The following is a 23,771-nucleotide window of genomic DNA, read 5'->3' on the forward strand; positions in this document are numbered from 1 at the left end:
CTTTCTGTTTTTATTGTATTTGTACTCCTAATGCTTAGCGGCACCTGTTTAACCACATGATCTGGCTTTAACCACACCACAAGAGGGCTTAATAAATGTTTGTTGACTGACTGACTTTAACTATCTTCCATGCAGCTTCAAAGCGATGCTTCTAAAGCACAGGACTGACCATATCATTTCTCTCTTCAAAAAGCTTCAGTGGTTCCCCATTGCCGTAAGGATAAACTAGAATTCTATTACTTGGCATTTAAAGCCTGCCACAGCCTTGTCCTCGACTATTTTCCCCCAGGAATTATATATTATTCATCCTTAAATACACTCTATGAACAGGCTAACCAATGGCCTACTTGCCATCATCCATCCATGGCTTTCCATGTGCTATCACCATACCTCTGAGAAGGCCATCCCCCACACCTGGAATACTTTCCTTTTTCTCCTCCGGTTCTTGAAACTCAGACTCTCTTTCAAGATTCAGCTCAAGCAATACATTCTGTAAGAGACTTTTCTTGATTCTCCAGAGTTTAGTACCTACCCCCAACCACCATACATTTGTTTTGTATATATCCTATATTTATTTGTCTATTCACGTGCTGCATCCTCTTGTGGCATATATAAGCTCCTTGAAGACAGGAACTGTCTCACCCTTTTAAAATTTTTGTTTTTGTTCTTTTGGGTGGGGAACAGACTTGTGGGTTTTTGATTTTTTTTTCCATATTGGGATCTCTGGATAAGGAACTTCCTCTTTCTAAGCAAATTGGCTCCTTCTCAGCAATCTGTAGTCTTAGAGAGCTGCCTGGGGCAGTGAGAGGTTTAATTGACTTAACTCAGGGTCTCACCATTGGTGTCAGTCAGACTCAGGACTTTCAGACTCCACAGCCAGCTTTCCAATGATTAAATCAATTGCTCAATCAAGAAAGTTATGCCGCCTCTCGGATGGTCTCACTTTTATATATGTATCCTTAGCATATAGTACAGTGCCTAGCATGTAGAAGGTATCTCATTGAATGATCAAAGATAAAGTGTACAGGGTATGAGATGGGAGGCCAATAAGAAGGAATCACAGTATCACAGATGGATTAATGGATGTGAGGCAACAAGATTGGGGTCTGAATCCAGCTTCTGGCCGTGGGCAAGCCGTTTTTGCCCTGAACTGGGAAACGGATAATTCCTGTAGTCCTGGACCGTATACATTATTCCTGAAATTTCTGCCTTCCTATATTGTATCTCACAGAGCTATTGGAAGGATTAATCAAACATATGTGAAAATGCTTTGTGCACTTCAAGGGGTTATAGAAATGTCCCTTATTGTTACTTTTAATATCATTAGTGAGAAAATTGTAATAGTAATATAGAAGTTTGAAAGTAAGTAAAAGCACTAATTAGTAACACTTATTACTACTACTGCTACTACTACTGAATTTAAAGGTCCTTTTACTATTCTGAACAGGGGCCTTAGGATTGTAGGTAGAAGAGAGATATCTCTGGAGGTCTCCTGCCTTCCAGCAGACACCTCTCCCTGAGCCTGTACTTGTAGCCAGAGCTGTCCTGCCCTGTTCTCTCTGTAAACTAATTTTAGAGGTGCTGTAGCCACTGAGAAGCTCAGGAAGGGGATCCAGGGACCTGGTTGGTTTGGGTCTTGCCTAGGGGCAGAAATTGGTAACAGAATCTGGGGGTGTTGATTTCTAGATCATAAATGCAAAAGCCTCCCCTTGCCAGTGGCTACCAGAGCTATCACTGGATGGCTCCGCCCAGCCCTAGAGCCTAGGTCTCATACTCACATGGCTGATGCGCCTGAGAGAAGAAACTATCCTTTCCTTTCAGAGTTAACCTGAAATCCCCCTCCTACCTTCAATGTTCTCATTTGTTAAAGAATCACAACATACCATCACTAAAGGAAAGGATAGGATTAGAGCTGGAAAATACCTTAGAAATCTTCTGATGGCTCACTGGATAGAGTACTGGGTCTGGAGTCAGGAACACGTGAGTTCAGGTTTGACACTTACTAGCTGTGTGACCCTGGGTAAGTCACTTAAACCTCTGTTTGCCTCAGTTTCCTAAGCTGTGAAATGAGAATAAAAACAGCATCTACCTCACGGGGCTGTTGTGAGAATCCAACGGGGTATTTGTGGAGTGCTAATCACAGAGCCCGACATGTAGCAGGTGCTCATTCCCAGCCCCTAGTCCAATCCTCCCATTCTCAGAGGAATAAACAGAACCAGAGTGAGGAGGAAACGATTTCATTAAGTTCTCGCAGCAAGTTCACTGCAGAGAGAATGAACTTGAGGAAAGCATCTAATCTGACCATCTTCTCCCCACCTCTATTTCAGCCTCCGCCCCCATCCTCCACCCCACTTTACCTAGGAGGAAATGAAAACCTGATGAGAAATGACTTGTCCAAAGTCATTCAAAGTTAATGGCAGAGCTAGAGCCTTAAATTTCCTGATGCTCAGTCAGCTCTTTCTACTACGCTACTGAGTTCATTTTCTTTTGAACAGCTTCAGTTTAAAATAATAATAATAATAATAATAATGTCCTTTGTTCCTTTCTCCTTAGACTTCCATATCCAATCCAATTCTCCCAGGAAAACCTTCATTTTCCCATGAGCCCTCCTTCCTACCTCAACTTTAAAGTGTTCTTCAGGGCTGTCTCTTTAACGTCCACCTGAAGCAACACTGACAGACAACATTTATATTCCCCATGGTCAGCCAGGACAGACCAAATTCCACTGGCCCTACTCCTTCCTACCTCCCCTCCCCTCTCCTTTCATCTTGGGTCCTTGACTCCACCTACAAATCACTTCCCCTTTTAGGTTGTTTCTCAGTCATGTCCAACTCTTCATGACCCCATTTTGGGATTTCCTTGGCAAAGATTCTAAAGTGGTTTACCAAATCCTTCTCCAGCTCATTTTACATATGAGGGACTGAGGCAAACAGGGTGAAGTGACTTGCCCAAGGTCACACAGCTAGTAAATGTCTGAGCCAGATTTGAACTCAGAAAGATGAGTCATTCTGATTCCAAGCCCAGCACTCTATCCACCATGCCACCTAGCTGTTCCTTGATAGATCATAGTTCCTGGAAATAACCAGTAACTCTGGGAACAAGAATATGGGGTCCTTTTTCTCCTCAGTGGACACTGACCTAGCCAGGGTTTATCATGGTGGCTCAGGAGGACTACCTTGCTGAGCACCAACTACCAAGCCAAAATTCAGTTCATCTACAAACCTGCCCAAGGCTCTGGCCTGGCTTGGAGGCAGTTTCATAGAAAGGAAGACAGAGAGAAAGGAGAATGGAGGGAAAGAATAAGATAGTTAAATGGAAACAGAGGAAGAAAGGAAAACAATAAAAAGAGGGTAGAAAAAAGAGATGGAGGAAAGGATCTGGTGATTATTCTAATGACCAACTCTGAAATCTACCATATGTAATACAGGTGTATTGAATTTGAGGTGAAATGGGCCAGAGGGGTCCCTTTAAGTCCAAAAGAAGGCACAGTTGCAATGGGAGAGTGGCTTCTGCCAAATGAGCAGGAAACAGCCAAGTTATATTAGGAAATTTGCTGGTCACCAGCTGAGGCCCTTGAGCTGGCAGACCCTGGAATAAGGACAGGGAGAGAACCAGACTTTAGGGGCAGGAGCAAAGTGTCAAAAACTGTCACACCTGGTGTGGGCTGCCCCCTGCCCTGCTCTCTGAGATGTGACCCTACTCTGCAGGGACTAAAGGAAGCTAGGCTTGTGCAGTGGTAGTGTGGGCAGCACAAAGTAATCTGGCCATGGAGTTGGCCCTGGGTTCAAGATCAAGCTCTGCCATTTATTAGTGATAGGCGCCAGACACCTCTCTTGGAGTCCTGATTTCCTTCTCCTCCTCCTCCTCATAACAATAATGATAATAATAAGCATTAATTAAATACCTACTGTGTGCCAAGTACTAAGTACTTTATAATTGTTATATCATTTGACCCTCATAACAAAGCTGTGAGGTAGGTACTATTATTATCCAAATTTTTTTTTGGTTCAGTCATTTTGGTTTGTTTTTTTTTAACAGAGATACTGGAGTGGTTTGCCATTTCCTTCTACAGCTTATTTTGCAGATGAGGAAACTGAGGCAAATAGGTTTAAGTGACTTGCCCAGGGTCACACAGCCAATAAGTGTCTGAGGCTGGATTTGAACTCAGGAAGATGAGTTTTCTTGACTCTAGGCTCGGCACTCTACCCACTGTGCCACTCGGCTGCCCTTATCTCCATTTTACAGTTCAGGAAATTGAGGCAAACAGAGGTTAAGTGACTTGCCCGAGGTCACACAGCTAGGAAGTGCCTGAGGCTGTATTTGAACTCAGGTCTGTCTGACTCCAGGCCCTCTAACCACTGTGCTACCTAAATGCTTGGGCTTGGAATCAAGAAGATTCACCTTCATGAGCTCAAATCTAGCCTCGGACACTAGCTGTGTGACCCTGAGCAAGTCACTTAACCTTGTTTGCCTCAGTTTCCTCATCTGCAAAATGAGCTGGAGAAGGAAATGACAAACCACTCTAGTGTCTCTGCCAAGAAAACTCCAATATGGAATCACAAAGAGTTGGACATGACTGAAAAATAACTGTGAAGTCGTCATACAGCACTTTAAGACATAATAGTAATGATAAGAGCCGGTGTTCACATAGCGCTTTAAGGTTTGCAAAGCACTTCCCATGCATCATCTCATTTGGTCCTTATAATGACTCTGGGAGGCAGGTGCTCATCTGTCAAATACAAATCACATGTAAACCACCTACCTCACAGGGCGCTTGTAAGGAAAAGTGCTTTGTGAACATCAAAGTGCTTTAGAAATATGGGCAATTCAAAGGGCTGTAAAAATGTGCATCCCCTTTGACCCAGCAACACCACTTCTAGGGCTGTATCCCCAAGAGATCACACAAGTGGGAAAGGGACCCGTATGTACGAAAATATTTATAGCAGCTCTTTTTGTGGTAGCAAAGAATCGGAAATCAAGGGGATGCCCATCAATTGGGGAATGGCTGAACAAGTTGTGGTATATGAATGTAATGGAATACTATTGTGCTACAAGAAATGGGGAACATTTGGACTTCGTAATAACCTGGAAAGGCCTACATGATATGAAGCTGAGTGAGTGGAGCAGAACGAGGAGGACATTGTACACAGCAACTGACATATTGCTTCTGTGATGCCTAACTTTGAGAGACTTGGCTCTCTTCAGCAATACAAGGTTTAAACACAACTCCAAAGGACTCATGATGGAGAGAGCTATCTATATCCAGAGAAAGAATTACAGAGTATGAATGCAGATTGAGGCAAACTGTTTGCTCTCTCTTTTTTTCTCTTCTTTTTTGGCTTTGTTTTTTCTTTCTCATGATTCATTCCATTGGTCATAATTCTTCTTTACAACTTGACTATTGTGTAAATATGTCTAATGGGAAGGTATATGTAGAACATATATCGGATTCCATGCCATCTTGGGGGGAGGGGGAAGGGGAGGGAGAGGGAAAAAAAGTAGAACTCAACTTGTGGAACTGAGTGTTATAAACTGAAAATAAAAAATGTATTTAATAAAAAGTAGAAAAAAAAGAAATATGGGCAATTGTCCAAAATGGGGACTGTGCTGGTAAATGTTTAACATGTGGCTATTGTTTAAAAAAAAAGTAACCCTGACCCAGTTTTAAGTCTAATTTGCATTGTTAACATTTACTCCAGCATTTAGTTGAAGCTAGATGATCCACAAAACAATGTCAAGCCCTGATTTGTAGCGTTTGCCAGTTTCAGGGTATAATGCTCGCACTGAACACTTAATAATTGACTCTGAGTCAGTATAAGCTGGGACCAGCACACAACTGGAAGTGACTCACCCAAGGTCACACAGCCTACCTAGACTTGACTGTTTAAATTGGACCAGTGTAATTCACTCACCTTGACCCTGGGAGTTAGGATGCCTGGGTTCTTTTGGGGGAACTCCATTGATTTGAATGGATAAGGTTATTAGTCTAACACTCAATATCTCCATTAAGATGGGAAAGTTACTTACCCACCTACCCACCATCATCTTAGAGTCAGGTTGAAGACAATCTCCACCAGCAATTTTTAAAAAGTTTTTCTACCAACCTCAGCAAGACACGTACTGACTCCTTATCCCGGGGTGGGTCGTATCAAGGATTATAAAAAAAAAAAAAGGGAGTCTTCAAGTCCTACAGCCTGGGAGGTTAATAGGAGCTTCTTCCAGGAATCAGAGTCATACAACTTCACAGGTGGAAGGGCTCTCAGAGGCCATACATTTCACCCATCTCTGGATAGGAATCCCTTCTACAATCCCTGACAAATGACCATCTACTTCTACTCAAAGATTTCCTGTTTTAGGACACTGCTTACCTACTATCTCACTAGCAACCCATTCTGTTTTTGGATAGCTCTAGCTGTTAGGAAAACTTGGGTTACTTTGGATAGAAATCTCACGCCCTGCATCTCAGTATCATGGAGTCTCAAAGTAGAGAGGGAGCCCAGAGGTTATCTACACATTATAACCAATACTTAAACACGAATTTCTTTTTCCTCACAATTCAATCCCACTATGATCATCCTAGTCTGTGCCCTCATTCCTTCATGTCCGGATTAATATGATAATCTCTTAGCATCCTTTGGTCCAATTCTGTCTTCTGAGGTCAAAAAGAACAATTTAACGCTTTTTCCGCCTGACTGTATCCTTCAATGGATTCATGATTTTGTTGCTGTGGGTCTTTCCTCCATTCAAATGCCTGGGAAAGAACCTGTGTATTCTGTGCTTACCAAGAAGAGGAGCAAAAGGTCTGAGCCCCATAATACTCTGGCCTGTTTGGCCAAAAAGAAAGCCTTGGGAATTTGCCCTACTTGAGGAGGTTGGACGAGATGGGAGATGGAGGAAGGCAGGGCAATTAGGGTTAAATGATTTGCCCAAGGTCACACAGCTAGTAAGTGTGTCAAGTGTATGAGGTCGGATTTAAACTCAGGTCCTCTTAACTCCAGGGCCAGTGCTCTACTCACTGTGCCACCTAGCTGCCCCAACAAGATTTTTTAAGGACCCCTCTAACATCATAAGAGTCCTCTGACGTTCTGTGTTTCTGGGGTCGTCCCAGCTCTAACATTCTTTGTTCTATGGAGGTCGTTCCATTATAATCACTCTTCTCTATACACCAGAAACCAAACTGGGACTCTGGGGGGTGGTATTCAGTTTTTTGCTGAAAAAAATTACCTACAAGGCAACAGGTGCTTTGGGGCTCTGACACAGATCCCATTTCAGGAATCCAAATGGGTCCTCAGAAATTTTACGGTATGATACACTGACAAGAACACAAGACTGGGAACCGAATTCCAGTCTTGGCTTTGCCCGCCCAGCCCTTGCCACTAGCTGTGTGACTTTGGGTGAATGCTATTCCCTCTGTGTTCTCTATTTTCCTCCTCTGCAAAGTTGGGAGATTGAACTATAAGGCCTCTTAAAGTTCTTTTCAATTCTTAACATTCTATGAGATGGCATGGGAAGAGTCAGGAGACAGAGGTTCAAATCCTGGCTCAAACATTTACCGACAGTATTACTATGGAAGAATTGCAACATTTCTGGGCCTGCATTTTTATACCTGCAAAACAGATAATAATACATGAGGATGTTGTGAAAAAAGCATGATGCAAAGCTTAGAAAAAGGAGCTACTCTCTTCACCATCGTTATCATCATTATTAGAGAAAAAAGACCTTGGCACCTCCGCTAGGAATGCCCTTCCAACAATGGAACCGGAATTGGGGAGCACAAACTTCAATTCAGTGGTATTCTCTGGGGAGAAAAATTGTCTGAAGTTGCATTTTTGAGCTCTCTAAGGTCAGAACCAGAACAAATTTAAATGAAGATAGTAATACCAAGTGGGTAATTTAATGAAATCATTTTCATATTTCCAATAAAGTGTTATCTTGGAGAGGAGACATTAATAAGCTGGAGTCTAGACAAAGGACGGTGACCAGGATGTAGAGGGAGTTTGGATCCTGCCATAAAAGGATCACTGGAAAGAACTAGAGATGTTCAACCTGAGGAAGATAAGAGTTTGAGAGAGATATGATTGACTGTCTTCAAGTATCTAAAGATCAGCTATGTACAAGAAGGATTTGATTTGTTCTCTTCAGTTCCAGAGTACAAAACCAAAACCCTTGGAAGTTATAGAGAGACAGTTCAATAAAACAAAAGAACTTTTTTAACAACTAGAGCTGCCAAAAACAGTAGAAAAGGATGCCTTGGTAGGTAGTGAGTTGCCCATCACTGGAGGTATTCAAGAGGAGGCTGGATGAGCACTTACTTGTCCAGTAGAGAATCATGTTTTGAGTAGAAGTAGGGTTAGATGATATGAGGTCCTTCCCAGCTCTAACCTATGATCCTATATTTGGTCATTTTTTTTTTTTAACAAACTCATTAGACTGACTGGTAAATCAGAGAAATTTCATAGATGACATTTACCTGGATTTCAGCAAAGCATTTAAATTTTTTTTCATATTATCCATGCAGATGAGATGGAGAGATGAAGTCCAGACAATAGTATAGTGAATTTAAAACCTGTTAAGTGACCAATTGGATCTCTTCATTTCCAAATATATGCTTCCCCTACCCAGAGAACCATCCCTTGTTACAAAGAATATTTAAAAAAAGAAAAAGAGGGAAGAAGCAGCAGTTCAGGAAAACTAGCTAAATCTAACAGTAGATGTGATGTTCCACACCACGTTCCCCACCTCTGCAAAGAAGGGGAGGGATGATGGACTTGTGATGATGTCACCTTAGGGAGAGGTTTCTAGGTGAGTGGTCCAGAGATCTGTCTTTGGTCCTTTTCGGTACAACATTTTTATCAATGGTTTGAATGAAAGTATTGATGTTGTATTTGTAGAATTTGTAGATAACACAAGATTAAGAGTGATAGCTAACATATTGAATGACAGAATGAGGATCCAAAAATACCTCAACATGTTAGAACAATAGGACAAACCTAATAAAATGAAATTTAGTAGGGATCAATGTAAAGTCCTACCTCTGGGTACAAACAATCAACTGTATAAGTACAGGATAAGGAAAACATGGCTAGACAATAGTTTGCACAAAAAAAGATTTGAGGGGAGGGGGAATAATGTTTGATATTTCTGGACTGCAACCTCAATAGGATTCAACAATGTAACCTGGCAACCTCAAAATGTAATGGTATATTAGGCCTTATTAAAAGAGGCACAGTATCTTGAACAAGAAAGATGACAGTCCCTGATGTCCTCTGTTCTTGTCAAGCCACATCTATCTAGTTTGGAGTACCACGCTTTAGGAAGGACACTTTCAAACTGGATTAGATACTGAAAAGAGCTCCCAGAACTAGGGACTACAATATATTAAGATTAGTTAAAAGAACCAGGGATACTTAGTAAAGAGAAGAGAATAGTGGTGGGGAAGCAGACATGAAGGGTAACTTCAGGTATTTGAAGGGCCATCACATGAAGAAAGGGATTAGCCTCTTTCTTCTTGGCTGTAGAAGGCAGTACTCAAGGCAAAGGCTAGAAGTTGCAGACATTTTTTTGGCTTCACATAAGGTGAAGCTTCTTGGCAATTAGGGCTGTCCAAAAGTAGAAATGGGCTACCTCAGGAAGTGAAGGGTTCCCTCTCACTACAGAGGATGAAGTGGAAGTTGGATCACTTGCTAGGGAATCACAGAATCTCAGAGTTTGAAGGAATCTGACAGGCCATCCTGTCCAACCCAAACCTGAACAAGAATCCCCCCTCCAATATACCTGAGAAGTGGCCACCCAGCTTCCATCTAAAGAACTCAGTAATGGGGAACTCATTGCCTTTCAAGGCACCCTACTCTATTCCAGATAGCTCTAACTGGTCATTTTTCCTTTTCTCAAAGGCCCAAATCTCTCTCTACCAATTCCACCCACTGTTCCTAGTTAAACCTTCTGCAGTCAAGCAGGACAAGCTTAATTCATTTTTCATATGGAGAGACTTTCAAACCCTTGAAAAAAATATCATGTCTCACCTTCCTCAGTTACTTCAACAGATCCTTGTATGGCAGGAACTCAGGGTCTTGTTACCCTCCTCAGGACATTCTCTAATTTATCAGTGTCCTTTCTAAAATGTGACACTTAGAACAGATTACGATATCATAGATTTGGTCTGACAATAGAACTATCACATTGCTAACCTAGGACACTATAGCAGGGTGGGATCTTGTCATGATAGAGGATAGACAAGAGAGTTTTTGGGATACATTTCAACTCAGATTCTCTGACATTAAAATGGAAATACATATGACATAGAAATGAGCAATTTGACCAGAATGTTGGTAACCCTGGGGTAGGGCTGGATGTTCTGGAGTTCACATCAGGGCATCTGGAGTCTTATGGCAAGGACATGGTCTGGCTCATGTCAGGAGCAGACTTAGTGATAAGGGTCAATGGATGGTCCTTTTATGGCTAAAGATGGGAAATCATCCAAGAAACCCTCCCTAACATGACCTCTATCCCTAATTAGCATAGAACATTGGATACCAGATTCCAAAGGGTTAAAAGAAAACATTCACATAACACCTTCACAATAGGGCTATTAATCTATGTTTTTTGGATGAAGAAATGAAGGAAGTGACTTTCCCAAGAACACACAGTGAATTAGTGGCAGAGCTAGGACTCAAGTTCAGTTCTTTTGGCTTCTAATCCAGCTGGTCTTTCCAACACGCTCCATGAGGAATGTTCACGCAGGCAGAAAGTTTCTGTTGCTCTCTACAAGCCTGGGATCACAGTCTTTCACTTCCCATCTAAAACCGCCTGTGCTGAAAGTCAACACTCTCTGGCTAAAGAGACTACTGCATGCCACCCAAAGCAACGAGGCTGATTCGGACTATTTTTACACTCTGGGTAGAAAGGATTGGGTTGCATATTATGGGGAGGAGAACTCTGACCCTGGGACCTCATGGCTCCAATACTCCTTGGCTTTCAGACAATCTTTAATTAATTACCCATCACACCTAACAGAAATATTTGAGAATGAGACTGACATCTTCCCTATCCCCTCCCCCAAACAAAGTGCTGACAACTGTCAAGACTGCAGCTGACACTGCCTGGTACAAACTAAACTCCCAGGCTAGTGCTCTTCCCTCGACACCACCCTGCCTCCCTGAAGGTCTGATGGGCTGAGAGATCACGATAGGTTGGTATGGCAGAAAACCAAGAATCAGTGGATTTGAAATCAGAGGAACTGTGTTACAATCTCCAATTATCTTTGAGCGTGTCGGTCTCTCTAGATCTCAGTTTTCCCATTTGCAAAATAAGGGTATTGGGCCAGATAATCCCTGAGGTCCTCGCCAATTCTAAATCTTCTAAGTTTAGAAATACATCCTGAACCCTGACTTGGCTCTTCTGCAGGGTTAAAGACACACTTCCCCTCTAGTCCCATCCACTTTAGGAGCAAATAAAAAAGTCACTCTCCTTGGCAGAACCTCCTAAGTAAATCAAGGAAATGGTTTGCCTGTGGGAAATAAGGTTTGAGAGTCTGACAGTAAGGCAGAAAGATGTGAGGGAAAGAGCCCCGGGCTTGAAGAAGGCTTGGGTTCCTTGACAAAGATGTCAAAAAACACAGTGTTAGAGGTGCTAGAGAATGATCTGGAAATTAATTTGCAAAGAGTCACCAAACTGCTTAGACCCTTTGACCAAGTTATCCCACTATTAGGCAAATATTCCCAGGAGGTCAAGAAATATCCTAGATATAACAGTATATTCACAGAAACACTTCTGAGGTAGCCAAGAAAAGAAAATGGGGGCCCGTAGACAGGGAAATGACTAAACAAATCTCGGCATATGAATGTGCTGGAATATCATTGCAACATAAAAACAACAAATATGAGGAATTCAGAAAAATGCAGAAGATTTGTATGAAGGGATGCAGGGTGAAAAAAAAAGCAGATCCAAGAGAATGATACACACAATGACTACAAGAACGTGAATTACAACAACAGCAGAAAATGATGAATCGTAATGAACAATCTTGGTTCTGGAAAACTGACAAGGAAACACACCTTCATCCTTTCAGTAGAAAGGCGGGCAGTATTACATATTTGGAAGTATATATATGTATGTGTGTATACATATATACACACATATATACATATATTTATATGCATACACAGAGATATATACGTACAAATGTATTTCATACATGTGGTATATATGTATGCTTTCTTTATATACGAATATATATATACATATATATATACATATATGTGTATGTGTGTATGCTTTATACACATACACACAAAGAGATTGTAGCTCCCACAGCTGCAATCATTGTGTCTGTTGGCTTTGCAGAAATTTTTTTTCTGTTATTGGGACAGATTCTACTGTGGGAAGGGGGTTAAGGTGAAATACCTGTGGTATTAAAAACAAAAGCAAATAACAGTTAAACTTAAAAAACAAAGACATACCTGGATCCAGGTTCTAGTTCTGTCACTGATTGTCTACATATCCTTAGATAAATGATTTCTCTTCTCTAGGCCTTAGTTTCCTCACCATAAAATTAAAGGATAATACTTGTACCAATCTCACCAGATTGTAAGGATCAAATGAGAGAATACTTTTAAAGCCCTCTGTAATTATGTAGTTCTAAAGAAATGTTGGCTGTATTTATAAAGCCTCCTTTACCATGAAATCTAAAATTCTCTTCCCATTCATGGTCTAAATATTAACAATTGATCTATTATTTTGGGGCAGGATGAAAGGTTAAAGAGGGTAAAGAGGGAGGTGTGACTTCACTTTCCTGAGTCTCCGTTTTCTCAGCTATACAAGGGGAATGTTCACTTACTCGACACGCATTAAGTACCTTACTATACCCAAGACTCTCTGCTCAGGCTGAATCATATGCAAGTCACTTAACTTTTCTGAGCTCTAATTTCATCCTCTGAAAAATGAAGGCGTTGACCTAGGCGATCTCTCATTGCCCCAATTAAAATCCCATCCTGATGACCTAGTATGGCCTCAGGATCCTTGCCCCAGCATTCTACATGTGAGATGGGTATGAGAGTGCTTTGAAAAGCTAAAGCTCTTGACTTCTAACTTCTAAGAAGCAGATAGGAAGGACTTTCTGAGCCAGAATGATTCCACCTGTGAGCTCGGCCAATTTCGGGACAACTTTGGTCAAAATAGAAGGGAGCTTTCTTTGATTACCCCCACCAAACTCCTAGCAACAAGTGATCTCTCCCTCTTTAAATGCCACTTTATTTGGACCTCTCTCATGAAATCATAGGGCAGCCCGCTGGCACAGTGGATAGAATACTGGGTTCAAATCTGGCCTCAAACACTTATTGGCTGTGTGACCCTTGGCAAATCACTTTACCCTTTTTGCCTTAGTTTCCTCATCTGTCAAATAAACTGGAGAAGGAAATGGCAAACCACTCCAGCATCTTTGTCAAGGAAACCCCAAATGGGGTCACGGAGAAGTCAGACAGGACTAAAATGACTGAACAAACATGCGATTGTAACTTGGATTATGATGGTCTACATATTTGATAATGTGATTTAAGGCACCTAAGTGGTACAATGAACAGAGTGCGAGACTTGAAGTCTGTAAGACTTGAATTCAAATTCTGTCTCATACACTAGCTGTGTGTCTCTGGGCAAGTCATCCAATGTCTTTCGGCCTCAGTTTCTTTATCTGGAAAATGGGGATAATGATAGCCCTATCTTACAGGGTTGTTATGAGTAACAAATGAGCCAACTTACCTAAAGCACTTTGTAACCCTTAAAGAACTATATAAATGCTAGCTATTACTGAGATTATTTGTTTTCTCCCTTTTGCTAGATTATAAGCTTCCCAAGGGCAGGGACTATAGTTTCATTTCTGTATCTCAAGCACCAAGCACATAGTATTTGGTGGGCTGAATTCAACAAGTCAGTTTTCCAGTTTCCACCCCATAGTATTTGGTGGGCTGAATTCAACAAGTCAGTTTTCCAGTTTCCACCCCAAAGCAAGATGGGGAAAGATTATGGAAATCGGACAAAACAGATGGGTTTTGCAACAAAGTTCTCTTTTTTGGTTGCTCTAACCCAGAAGGCCTCATGGGTAGAAGGAAGGAGGAGAGAGAGAAAACAAAATGTAGGGAAGAAGGCTACTCTAATGAAGTCAGGTGTTCACAAGTGAGGGAAGAGCACCGTCCCAGCTCCCAGGCCCTCCTGAAAATATCAAGCCCTGGCTTCTTCCCTGAGGTACGGCAGGTGAGGTACAGGTCAGAGGGCAGACAGCTCTGGGGAAGGCTGAGTCACACTGTGACTGGAGGAATTTCAATCCTGCACCTCATTAGCTGACTGTACCAGCAAGCCCTGGTTCAAATTCTCCCCAGCATAAGGAGGAATAAAGGGTCCCTAAAAAGGTGAGGCATTGGGAGGTGGATCCACACCTCCTCTCCAAAAATCTCCCCACTAATGCCTGAATTTTCACTGTGAGTCATTCATTCCTGCAGAGACTTGAATGAGATCCAAAATAATGCAAAAGAAATGTGCCTAACTATACAGAAAAAACTAAATAGATAAAGAATGTTTATTACCTAGACTATAATATACAGATCGATGGACATCCCATGGAGCTGTTCCATATAAATCTATATCTTAGAGAGAAAACATAGATGGATATGAAGAAGAGTTCATCCAAGATAACTCATTTAGTTTTCTTTCTTTTCCTTTCTTCTATCCTTCCTTCCTTCCTTCCTTCCCCTCTTCTCTCCTCCCCTTCTGTCTCTCTCTCTCTCTCTCTCTCTGTCTCTCTCTCACATACACACATACACACACACACACACACACACACACACACACACACACAAAATGTAATCAGCCTGGTAGAGAAGGGGAATGCTGTAGGCACAACAGACCTATATTTTAGTCAATAATTTAATTAAGTCTCTCATTCTATTCTTGTGGACAATATGGATAGATGTGAGATAGATGATAGCACAATTAGAGCTGTATGAGTGATCAGATCCAGAGTCATCATTAATGGATTGGTGTAAACTTGGAAGGTCTTCAGCAGAGTGCCCCATGAATATCTCTGTGGCTATATTATTAATAAAAATATTATTCAATATTTTTATCAATGACATACATGGAGGCATAGATGGCATGCTTGCCAAATTTGCAGATGATGAAACTAGGAGAAATAGCTAGGACACTGGATGACAGATTTAGGATCCAAAAGCATCTTGACAGGCTAGAACAATGGCCCAAGTCTTATAAAGTACAATTTAATAGGGATAAAAGCAAAGCTTTCAACTAGATTCCAGAACAATCAACTTTACAACAAGAAGATGAGGGGGACGCTGCTAGATGCTCAGGTGAAAATAATCCAGAGTTTTTAAGCAGACAGGCAAGCTCATGTGAGTCTGCAGTGTGACAAGGCAATCAGAAAAGTTAACATTGTTCCAGGCTATGTTAAGGGAGGCATAATATTCAGTACAAGGAAGATGACAATCTTATTATTATACTCTGCCCTGGCCAGACTGCATCTGGAATACTTTGTTCTGTTCTAGGCACCATATTTTAGGACAGATATGTTTCTGGAATATGTCCGGAGGAGAGTAACCAGGTCACTGATAGGATTGGAAACTAGATGAGGATCAATAGCAGAAACCTAGGTCTGTTTGACTCAGAGATGTGAAATCTTAGGGGGATATGACGAGCATCTTCAAGTATTTGAAGGGCATCTTATGGAAGAGGTGTTGGATTTATTTTATTTGGCCCCAAAAGGAAGAAAGAGGAGCCATGAGTAGAAGTCGCAGAAAGGCAAATTTTGGCTCAATAAAAGGAACGTTTTCTAATAATTAGGGCTAAATAAGAATAGAGTCAAATTGCTGACTCAAGAAGTGGTGGGTTTCCCCTTACTGGAGGTCTTCTAGCAGACTGAATGACCACTTGTCAGTGATACTGTAGAGGGGATTCTCGGTCAGAAATGGGCTAGACCAGATAGTCATTGAGGTTCCTTACAACTCTAAGATGCTGTGACCTGGACCTAGATCTGAGGAAGAAAATGGGCTGGATTGTATTTTGAGAGCACTAAACTATTTCTCAGTGACCCCAAATTTCTCTCCAAAAAATGCAGCTTTTTAAAAACAATAGTCTTCCAGTGATAACATATAACTATAAATCATGCAACAAATACCACGATCTCCAGATTATCAAAACTACAGCTTGCCCGATGGAAAGCTATATAGTAGACATAGGTAGGCAGTATACTAACAACCAAAAATTGTGAATAATGGGCACAAAACATATTATCAGAGTTATAAGACCAGAAAAGGAGTTGGGTTGGTCATACAGAGTGAGGGACATTCTGTGTGCTCCATTGGTACCCGAGGAGTTTGAAGAGACCTAGAAGGAGGCTTCCCACATGCTAGGTGAAAATCCCATCAAGGACTCATGGGACAACACAGAAAGAGTCACACAGAATGAAAAGGTACGGGAGATTTGCAAGTTGTGCTGTTGAAAGGAATATCTGCATCTGTGAGCGGACAGATGGATAGATATGATTCATTCCTTTTGTATTAAGTATGGCTTTTAGTAAATCCCATAAACCTCCTTGGGCCTATTGTTCTAACCTGTCCAGAGAGTTTTTGATCCTAACTCTATCATCCAATGCCTTACAATTTTAAAATACAACACCCAACCCCTTCCCCACCATGAGAGATGTGAGATCCAGTGTCTAAAGAAAGCGGGCACAATAAAAGGGAGGTAAGGAGGAAGGATGCAGACAGTAGGAAGGGTGAGAGAAAAGGTAGTTCTTTATATTTCCCACCATTCTCCTTTACTGAATATCCTGTCATTCCTTGGCTTTGGTGATATTCTTCTCCCTTAGTTCTCCTTCTACCTGTCTGACCATTTCTTCTTAAATCTCTTTTACTAGATCATAGTCCATCTTCAAGTGTGAGTGTCCTCTCAACATCCTGTCTTGGGCTTTGTCTTTTCCCACCACATACTCTCCTTTGATGATCTCACTAGCTTCCACAGGTTCAGTGATCCAATCTACTGAGATGACTCCCAAATCTATCTGTAATTTTGTGACTGAATGAAGCCATTCTTAATCTCTCTCCTGGATACTAGTTCCATATGTCTAACAGGCACTTGGCAAATTCCATTCCATCCCCTGCCCTCCCCTCCCTTCCCCTCCCTTTCCCTCTCCTTCCCTTCCCTTTTCCCTTCTCTGTTGATCCCATAAGCATCTCAAATTTCACTTATCCAAAGCAGAATTTATCTTCCCCTCTATACTCACTCCTGTTCCAAACTTCCTGATTTCCACATAGGATACCCCTATCTTCCTTCTCCCAACCACCCAGGTTCATAGTCATTCTTACCTCCTCTTTCTCCCTCTCCTTTTGTATCCACTCAGTCGACAATTCTTGATTCTGATCATCTTTCCCTTTTCTTCACTGACACAGCCAGTAAATTATTTCAGACTCTCATCACCTCACCAGGACTGCTGTAATAGCCTCCTAATTGATCTCCCACCTTCCAGTCTCTTCTCTCACAATCCATATTCCAGCTGCCAAAATGAACTTCCTAAGGTGCAAATCTGACCCTGCCATTTGCTTATTCAATCAACAAGTATTTACTAAGTGATAAGCACTGTGGTAGGTGCCAAAAATGAAGCAGCTCCTGCCCTCAAGAAGTTTACATTCTGAGGTCACTTGTGCATATATGTGTGTGTGTGTGTGTACATATATATATATAATATATATATAATAAATATAAATTTCAGGAATTCAATTTCAAGAAATCAAGAAAGGCTTCATGAAGGTGGGGCTTGAACGGAGCTTCAGAGGACACAAAGGATTTCTATGAAGTACAAACTCTTCATCCTGTTATTTAAGGGACTCTATAATAGTTTGGCTTCAACCTGTCCTCATGCTTTGCTGTATTTGTTCAGTCATCTTCAGTCGTGTCTGACTCTTCGTGACCCCATTTGGGGTTTTCTTGGCAAAGATACTGGAGCAGTTTGCCCTTTCCTTCTCCAGCTCATTTTACAGATGAGGAAACTGAGGCAAAAGGATTAAGTGACTCACCCAGGGTCACACAGCTGGTAAGTGTCTGAGGCCAGATTTGAACTTGGGAAAATGAGTCTCCCTGACTCCAGGCCCAGTGTTCTATCCATTGCACCGCCTACCTGTTCATAACTCTACATTCCAGCCAAACTGGATTACTGGCTTTCCTTCCAAATCAACATTCCCTTTCCATGCATTTTCACAATTTGGAAATACAGCATCAAAGAATCTGGGAATTTGAAGAGACTTCAGCAGCCACCTAGTCCAACTCATATTCAAAAGTCACCCCCACCATAACATACCTGACAAGTGACCACCCATCCTCTGCTTGAAGACCTCTAAGGAGGGGGAACCCACCAGCTCTGGAAGCCGACCATTCCATTTTGGGAGCTAAATGGAGTTCTATATAGACTGCTGGGCTTGAGTTCATACCCAGCCTCAGACCCACATTAGGTGTGTGACCTTGGGCAAGTCACTTAACCTCTACCTACTTCAGTTTCCTCCACCAACTGTCCAATGGGGATAATAATAGCACCTACCTCCCAGGGTTGTTGTGAGGATCAAATGAGATAATATTTGTAAAGTGCTTTGCACGGTACTTGGCACACACTAGGTGCTTAATAAATGCTTGTTCCCTTCACTTTCTCCTATCCCATTGTTGGGCGTTTTTTCCTTGATGATTTTCCTCTTTGCTACTTCTACCTATTATTTCTGGTTCTGCCTTCATCAGCCAAACAACAAATCTAGTCCTTCTCCCACAGGGTGGCCCCTCACTCACTGGAAGACAACTGCCCCTCCCACCCCCAAATCTCTTCTCCACACTGAAGATGCCCAGTCCCTTCGGCTGAGCCTCATATGTCACGGACCCAAGGCCTTCACCATCCCGGTTTGCTTTTTTTCAAATACTGTGCTGTTTACCAATGTCCTTAAGCCCAGGTGCTTAGAACTGAACATAAGCCTCCAAATGAGGTATAAAGATGGCCGAGTACAGGAGAACTACACCCTCCTAAAGTCCAAGCTTGCATTAGCTGTTTTAGATGCCAAATCAAGCTGACTCATATTGAACACGCAGTCCAAGACTTCTGGATCTTTTTTGAAGCTGTTGTCTATCTTTGCTTCCCCTACCTTGTGCTTGTTAAGGTCTTGGCTTGAGTGTTTTTGTTTTTGCGGGGTTTTTCGTACCCAAGTACGAGACTTTGCATTTGTCCCTATTCAATGTATCTTTCTAGATCAAGCCCAGTTCTTTAGCCTGTCAAGATCCTTGTGGATCCTTTTGTTTCTTGACTCTGCCATTTACCATAAGCCTTCTCTCCCTGGCTATCCCTCTGATGAGATATCATCTATGCCTTTATCCAAGTCACCAATAAAAATGTTAAATCCCATAGGGCCAAGCGCAGATCCCTAAGGTACTATGACTTCTTGCCTGTGTTGAGGTTGAACCATGAGCAGCTATTCCTTCAGTCTGGTCAAACAGCTTACTCCAAAACTATCCATCTTCTTCACAAGAATTGTATGAGAGTTAGGTAAACGATCTCCGCAGCACTCCCCTTATCTACTAATTTGGTAAGTCTATCAAAGGAAGGAAATGGATTTAATCAGGTTTTACTTGTTCTTTTTTCTTCCCTTTTTTATTTTTGAGGCAACTGGGGTTAAGTGACTTGCCCAGAATCACACAGCTAGTAAGTGTCTGAGGCCAGATTTGAACTCATGTCCTCCTGACTCCAGGACTGGTGTACCTAGTTGCCCCAGGTACAACCTGTTCTTGATGAAGAACCATTTCCCTTTCTAGGTATTCAGCAACTATCCTCTTCAATTATCCATTGTAGGATTTCTCCAGGAATCAAAATCAAGCTTATGTAACTATAGCTTGCAGACTCTTCTCCTCTTCCCCCCTACTCCCATCCTCCCTTTTCCCTTCCCCTATCCTCTCCTTCCCCCCACCTTCCCTCTTCCCTCATTTCCTATCTCCCATCCTCTCACCCCCTTCCACCTCCTTCTCCCTCTACCCTCCTTCATGCCTTCTCTCCTCTCTGCCTCTCACAATTTTCCTTTTCCTCTGAGGCTCAGCTCAGGTGCTTCCTTCTCTATGAAGCCTTCCCAGGTGCTCTCCAATTGTTCTTGCTTTCTCTCTCATCATATTCCCTCATAAATGTGTTTCACCTCCAGATACTTACTACCTTGTGTGCCCGTGAACAGATCACGTTGCCTCTCTGAGTCTCACCTCTCTGATTGTGAAATGGGAATAATACACGCACCACCTAACAGGGTGTGGAAGACAATTTTTTTTTAAACCTACTTGTTCTGCAAACCATAAAACACTATATGTGTTTGTGATTATAATTTGTATATTGTATTCCTCAATAGAGTGTAAATGTCAGGAAAACAGACACTGTTCTTTTATCTTCATAACCCCAGTGCTTTGCACATAGTAGGTGCTATTGCTATGTGATTTTGGTCAAACTATTTCCCTTCCTCTGGGCCTCAGTTTCCCCACCTATAAAATTAGGGGGTGGGGCTAAGATGTCTCTAACATCCTTTTTAGATGACAGCCTATGTTTTAAAGCCCCTTCTAGTTCTGATATTCCATGGTTTGATCTCCTATAAGGCATGCTGGAGTTCCAAGAGAACCTCTGAAATACCATGAGAGTGGCAGCACATAACTGAAGAGCTGATTTTCAAGTGTGGGTCCCCTCCATCCCGGCACCAATCAGCAGCTTTTTTTAGGCTTGCTATATATGGCCACAGCAGGAAGGAATGCTGCCCTAACCAGCTGGTAACAAGCCTTGGGATCAGAGTTTTCCCTCGACTCTGTGTGCACCTACAGGATCTCATGGGGCAACATTCTGGACCACTGTTCAAATATATGGCCCAAAGGATACCTGCTGAAGGGAAGGTAACAATGACGGAAGAAGAAATGATTGGGGGGCCCAACCTATAGACCTAGTCACTGAGAAGGCACAACAGTGTTTTCTGGACTCTCAGATGGTTTCCAAACACAAGGAATAGGGTGGGGAGAATGGTTGTATTTTTCTACATAGGGTGGAACAAAAAGAGCAGTAGGCTTGGAAAATCTGGGTTCCAGCCCTGGCTCCATCATTACTTGAACTGGTGACTAGGGGCAAGTCATATTTGCTCTCTGAGATATTTCCTTACCTCCAAAATGGAGATACACTGTTTCCCTCACAAGGTTATTGTAAGGATCAAAGAAGGGTAGATGTGAAATGCACTTTGTAAAGTGTGCATGATTGGCTGACTAAACTGTAAAGTGTAGTGGGAGGGGTTCGACATCCTGAACTATCACACTTTCCAGACACCTAGGCTCATTGTTCCTCTCTGGCTACACAATACCCCTGAGTCAATGAAGTGCCCCACACATCCATACGCATACAATATGTGGGTACAAACACAGAGTATACACACCAATTGGCAAGTATACCTCCTCCCTCAAAATGCAAGTCCATATTTAGTAACAAGCCTACATGCATACTCAGTCACATTATTGAGTCGACTTTTGATTATGTAGAGGAAAATTTTCATGCGACTGGCTTCTCCATGCCTTCTTCCACACTCACAGAAAGCAGAAGGTGGAGAATCCGTCATTGTGTGCTCCTAGAATGCAAACTATTTTAAATGTTAGCCTATAGAAAGTAAGTCTGGTACCAAAAGTATATCATGCATTCTAAAGCCAAACAGAAACATTTTAAAATCTCTCATGATTTTGAATCATCCATACCACTTCCTCTTTCTACTAGAGTAAATTATGACAGCATCAGAGCTAGAGAAGGGACTTTAGGAACCACCTGGTCCAACCTCCTCAACCGAGGCTCAAAATTGACACAAAAAGAGGAAGTGACTTGCCCAATGAGACACCGTTAATGGCTGAGTTAGAACTGGACCCCAGGTCTCCTGATTCCTGTCTATTTCTCTTTATCGCACCCTACCACCTATAAGGGCAATTAATGAATGCTTTATGCACAGAATATATGTGCAAGTTGACTCAGTTTGACATACTCCAAAGCATCTTTGTCTTCTAGGTCAAATATTCTCTATTCCCCCTTTTCCTTCCCTCTCATATTTTTTTTTAAATTGCTCTGCTGCCGCAAGGCCAACATACCTCCATCTGCGTAGGTCTCGGTGCCATAGCCATCCTGAAGTCCGTTATTCCAAGTGCCCTCATATTTGGCTCCACTGCTCGAGCTCTGCCGGGTCCCATAGCGCCCCTTGAAGCCGTGAGTCCACTCACCCTTGTAAAGCCAGCGCCCCTTGGTCTCTATCCCCAGGCCATGCCTCTTGCCTTGGCACCAGTAACCCTCATAGGTGTTGCCGCTGGGCCAGGTGTAGATGCCCACCACTTCAAAGCCAAAGTTCCAGGAGCCAGAATACTCGCCCTGGCCCTTGGGTCCTGTGCAGAGCCCATGTCCGTGGGCCTTGCCATCTTGCCAGCCCCCACAGTATGCACCACCATCATCAAAGTCAAAGCGGCCTCCACTCATCTCATCATAGCCCCCGGCTTCCTCTCCGCCCTCCAGCTCGAGCCTGGGGGGGAGCCCCAGGGCTCCACCCCCCAGCCCCTTTCCAGTCCCGGCTCAGGGCTATACCTTCACACTTGGGATGCAGCTCCAATGTGATATGAACATGATCCTGCCAGAGTTCTGAAGGTCCGGAGAACCAAGGTGGTAGGTAGTGTGTCTGTCTGTAAATGACAGGCAAGTGGGTCCCCGGCCCTCACTCAAGACTCAGTCTGAGGGAGTAGAGGAACTGTTGCTTCTAAGACAAACAGGCAGGAAAGATTTCACATTCCCAAAAGTGTCCCTTTACTACTCCAAAGGCAGTTCTAGGGAGGACTGGAAAAGTTGCATGGTCCCTTTAAGAAACCTCACCGGGGAGGTTGCTGGGGAAAGAAAGGATGGGGGTGATGATTCTCCAAGCAGTTCCAGTAGTGGGGAAATCCCTCTCTGAGCGCCCCAGGGCTGTACTGAGTTCCCCAAGGCAATGCTATCACTCCAAATGCTCAGCTGGCTCCTTTCACAGTTCTAGTGGGTGTGTGGGGTCTGCCTGTCTCTCTCCTGTAGCCCCCGCCCCCTTCTCCTGATCCTCCCCTCCTCCTCTGGTGGAAAGGTCAGTGCTACCCTAACAAGGCCTTCAGATCCGAGGAGCTATTCCCAAAATAACCCTATAGCCCAACCTCCCTGGGCCCCTCGAATGAGGTAGGTAAAAGTCCCTCCTTCCCCTGAAGTTAGCTTCCCGGGGGGGGGGGGGGGAGGAAAGGAGGGGGTTGCACAGAGGGCAGGGAGGCTAAGTGGGGTAGGGAAGGAAAGGAGGGGAGGGAATGGGAAGGCTTGTGTTTAAAATCAGGAGCCAGAGCTTCAGACCAGGGAGTGGCTTGAAGGGGAGAGAGTGAGGATGGGTATCTGTCTTGGCAGTTTTTTGCCTTGTCTTCCCACTGACATATATCTAACATAGCTCTGGGTCTGGGGTTGGGGAGGTGGGGAGTATAAAGAAGAAATTTCAGAAAGAGGGAGGAAAGAATAAGACAGAATATTTAAATCAAAGAAAACTTTAAAGTGATGAGAGCCTTGGGGGAAACACTCAGACCCTGCTCCCATCACTTCTGCAATCTACTCACTCCCTAAAACAGGATTTCCATGCCAAACTCTGACCAATCTGTCACAGGAACCCACTGGCATAAATCTTTCTCTCAAAGGCATGGGGAATTTT

The 23,771-nt window shown here is 42.8% G+C and overlaps 1 protein-coding gene across 4 annotated transcripts in view; it reads right to left on the reverse strand.

Annotated features, from left to right (window-relative positions):
* The window catches only part of JPH2 (junctophilin 2), a 62,488-nt gene extending 39,326 nt beyond the window's left edge, over positions 1-23,162 (reverse strand). For all 4 annotated transcript variants that reach the window (XM_036753085.1, XM_036753083.1, XM_036753084.1 and 1 more), the window contains exon 1: positions 22,168-23,162. In XM_036753085.1, coding sequence (XP_036608980.1) covers positions 22,168-22,546 — 379 coding nt within the window. In that variant the 5' untranslated portion in view covers positions 22,547-23,162. The remainder of the gene's footprint in view (positions 1-22,167) is intronic.
* Positions 23,163-23,771: the final 609 nt, after the last annotated feature.

The sequence above is a fragment of the Trichosurus vulpecula genome, chromosome 3 (genome assembly GCF_011100635.1).
Source record: "Trichosurus vulpecula isolate mTriVul1 chromosome 3, mTriVul1.pri, whole genome shotgun sequence".
NCBI classification, from domain to species: domain Eukaryota; kingdom Metazoa; phylum Chordata; class Mammalia; order Diprotodontia; family Phalangeridae; genus Trichosurus; species Trichosurus vulpecula.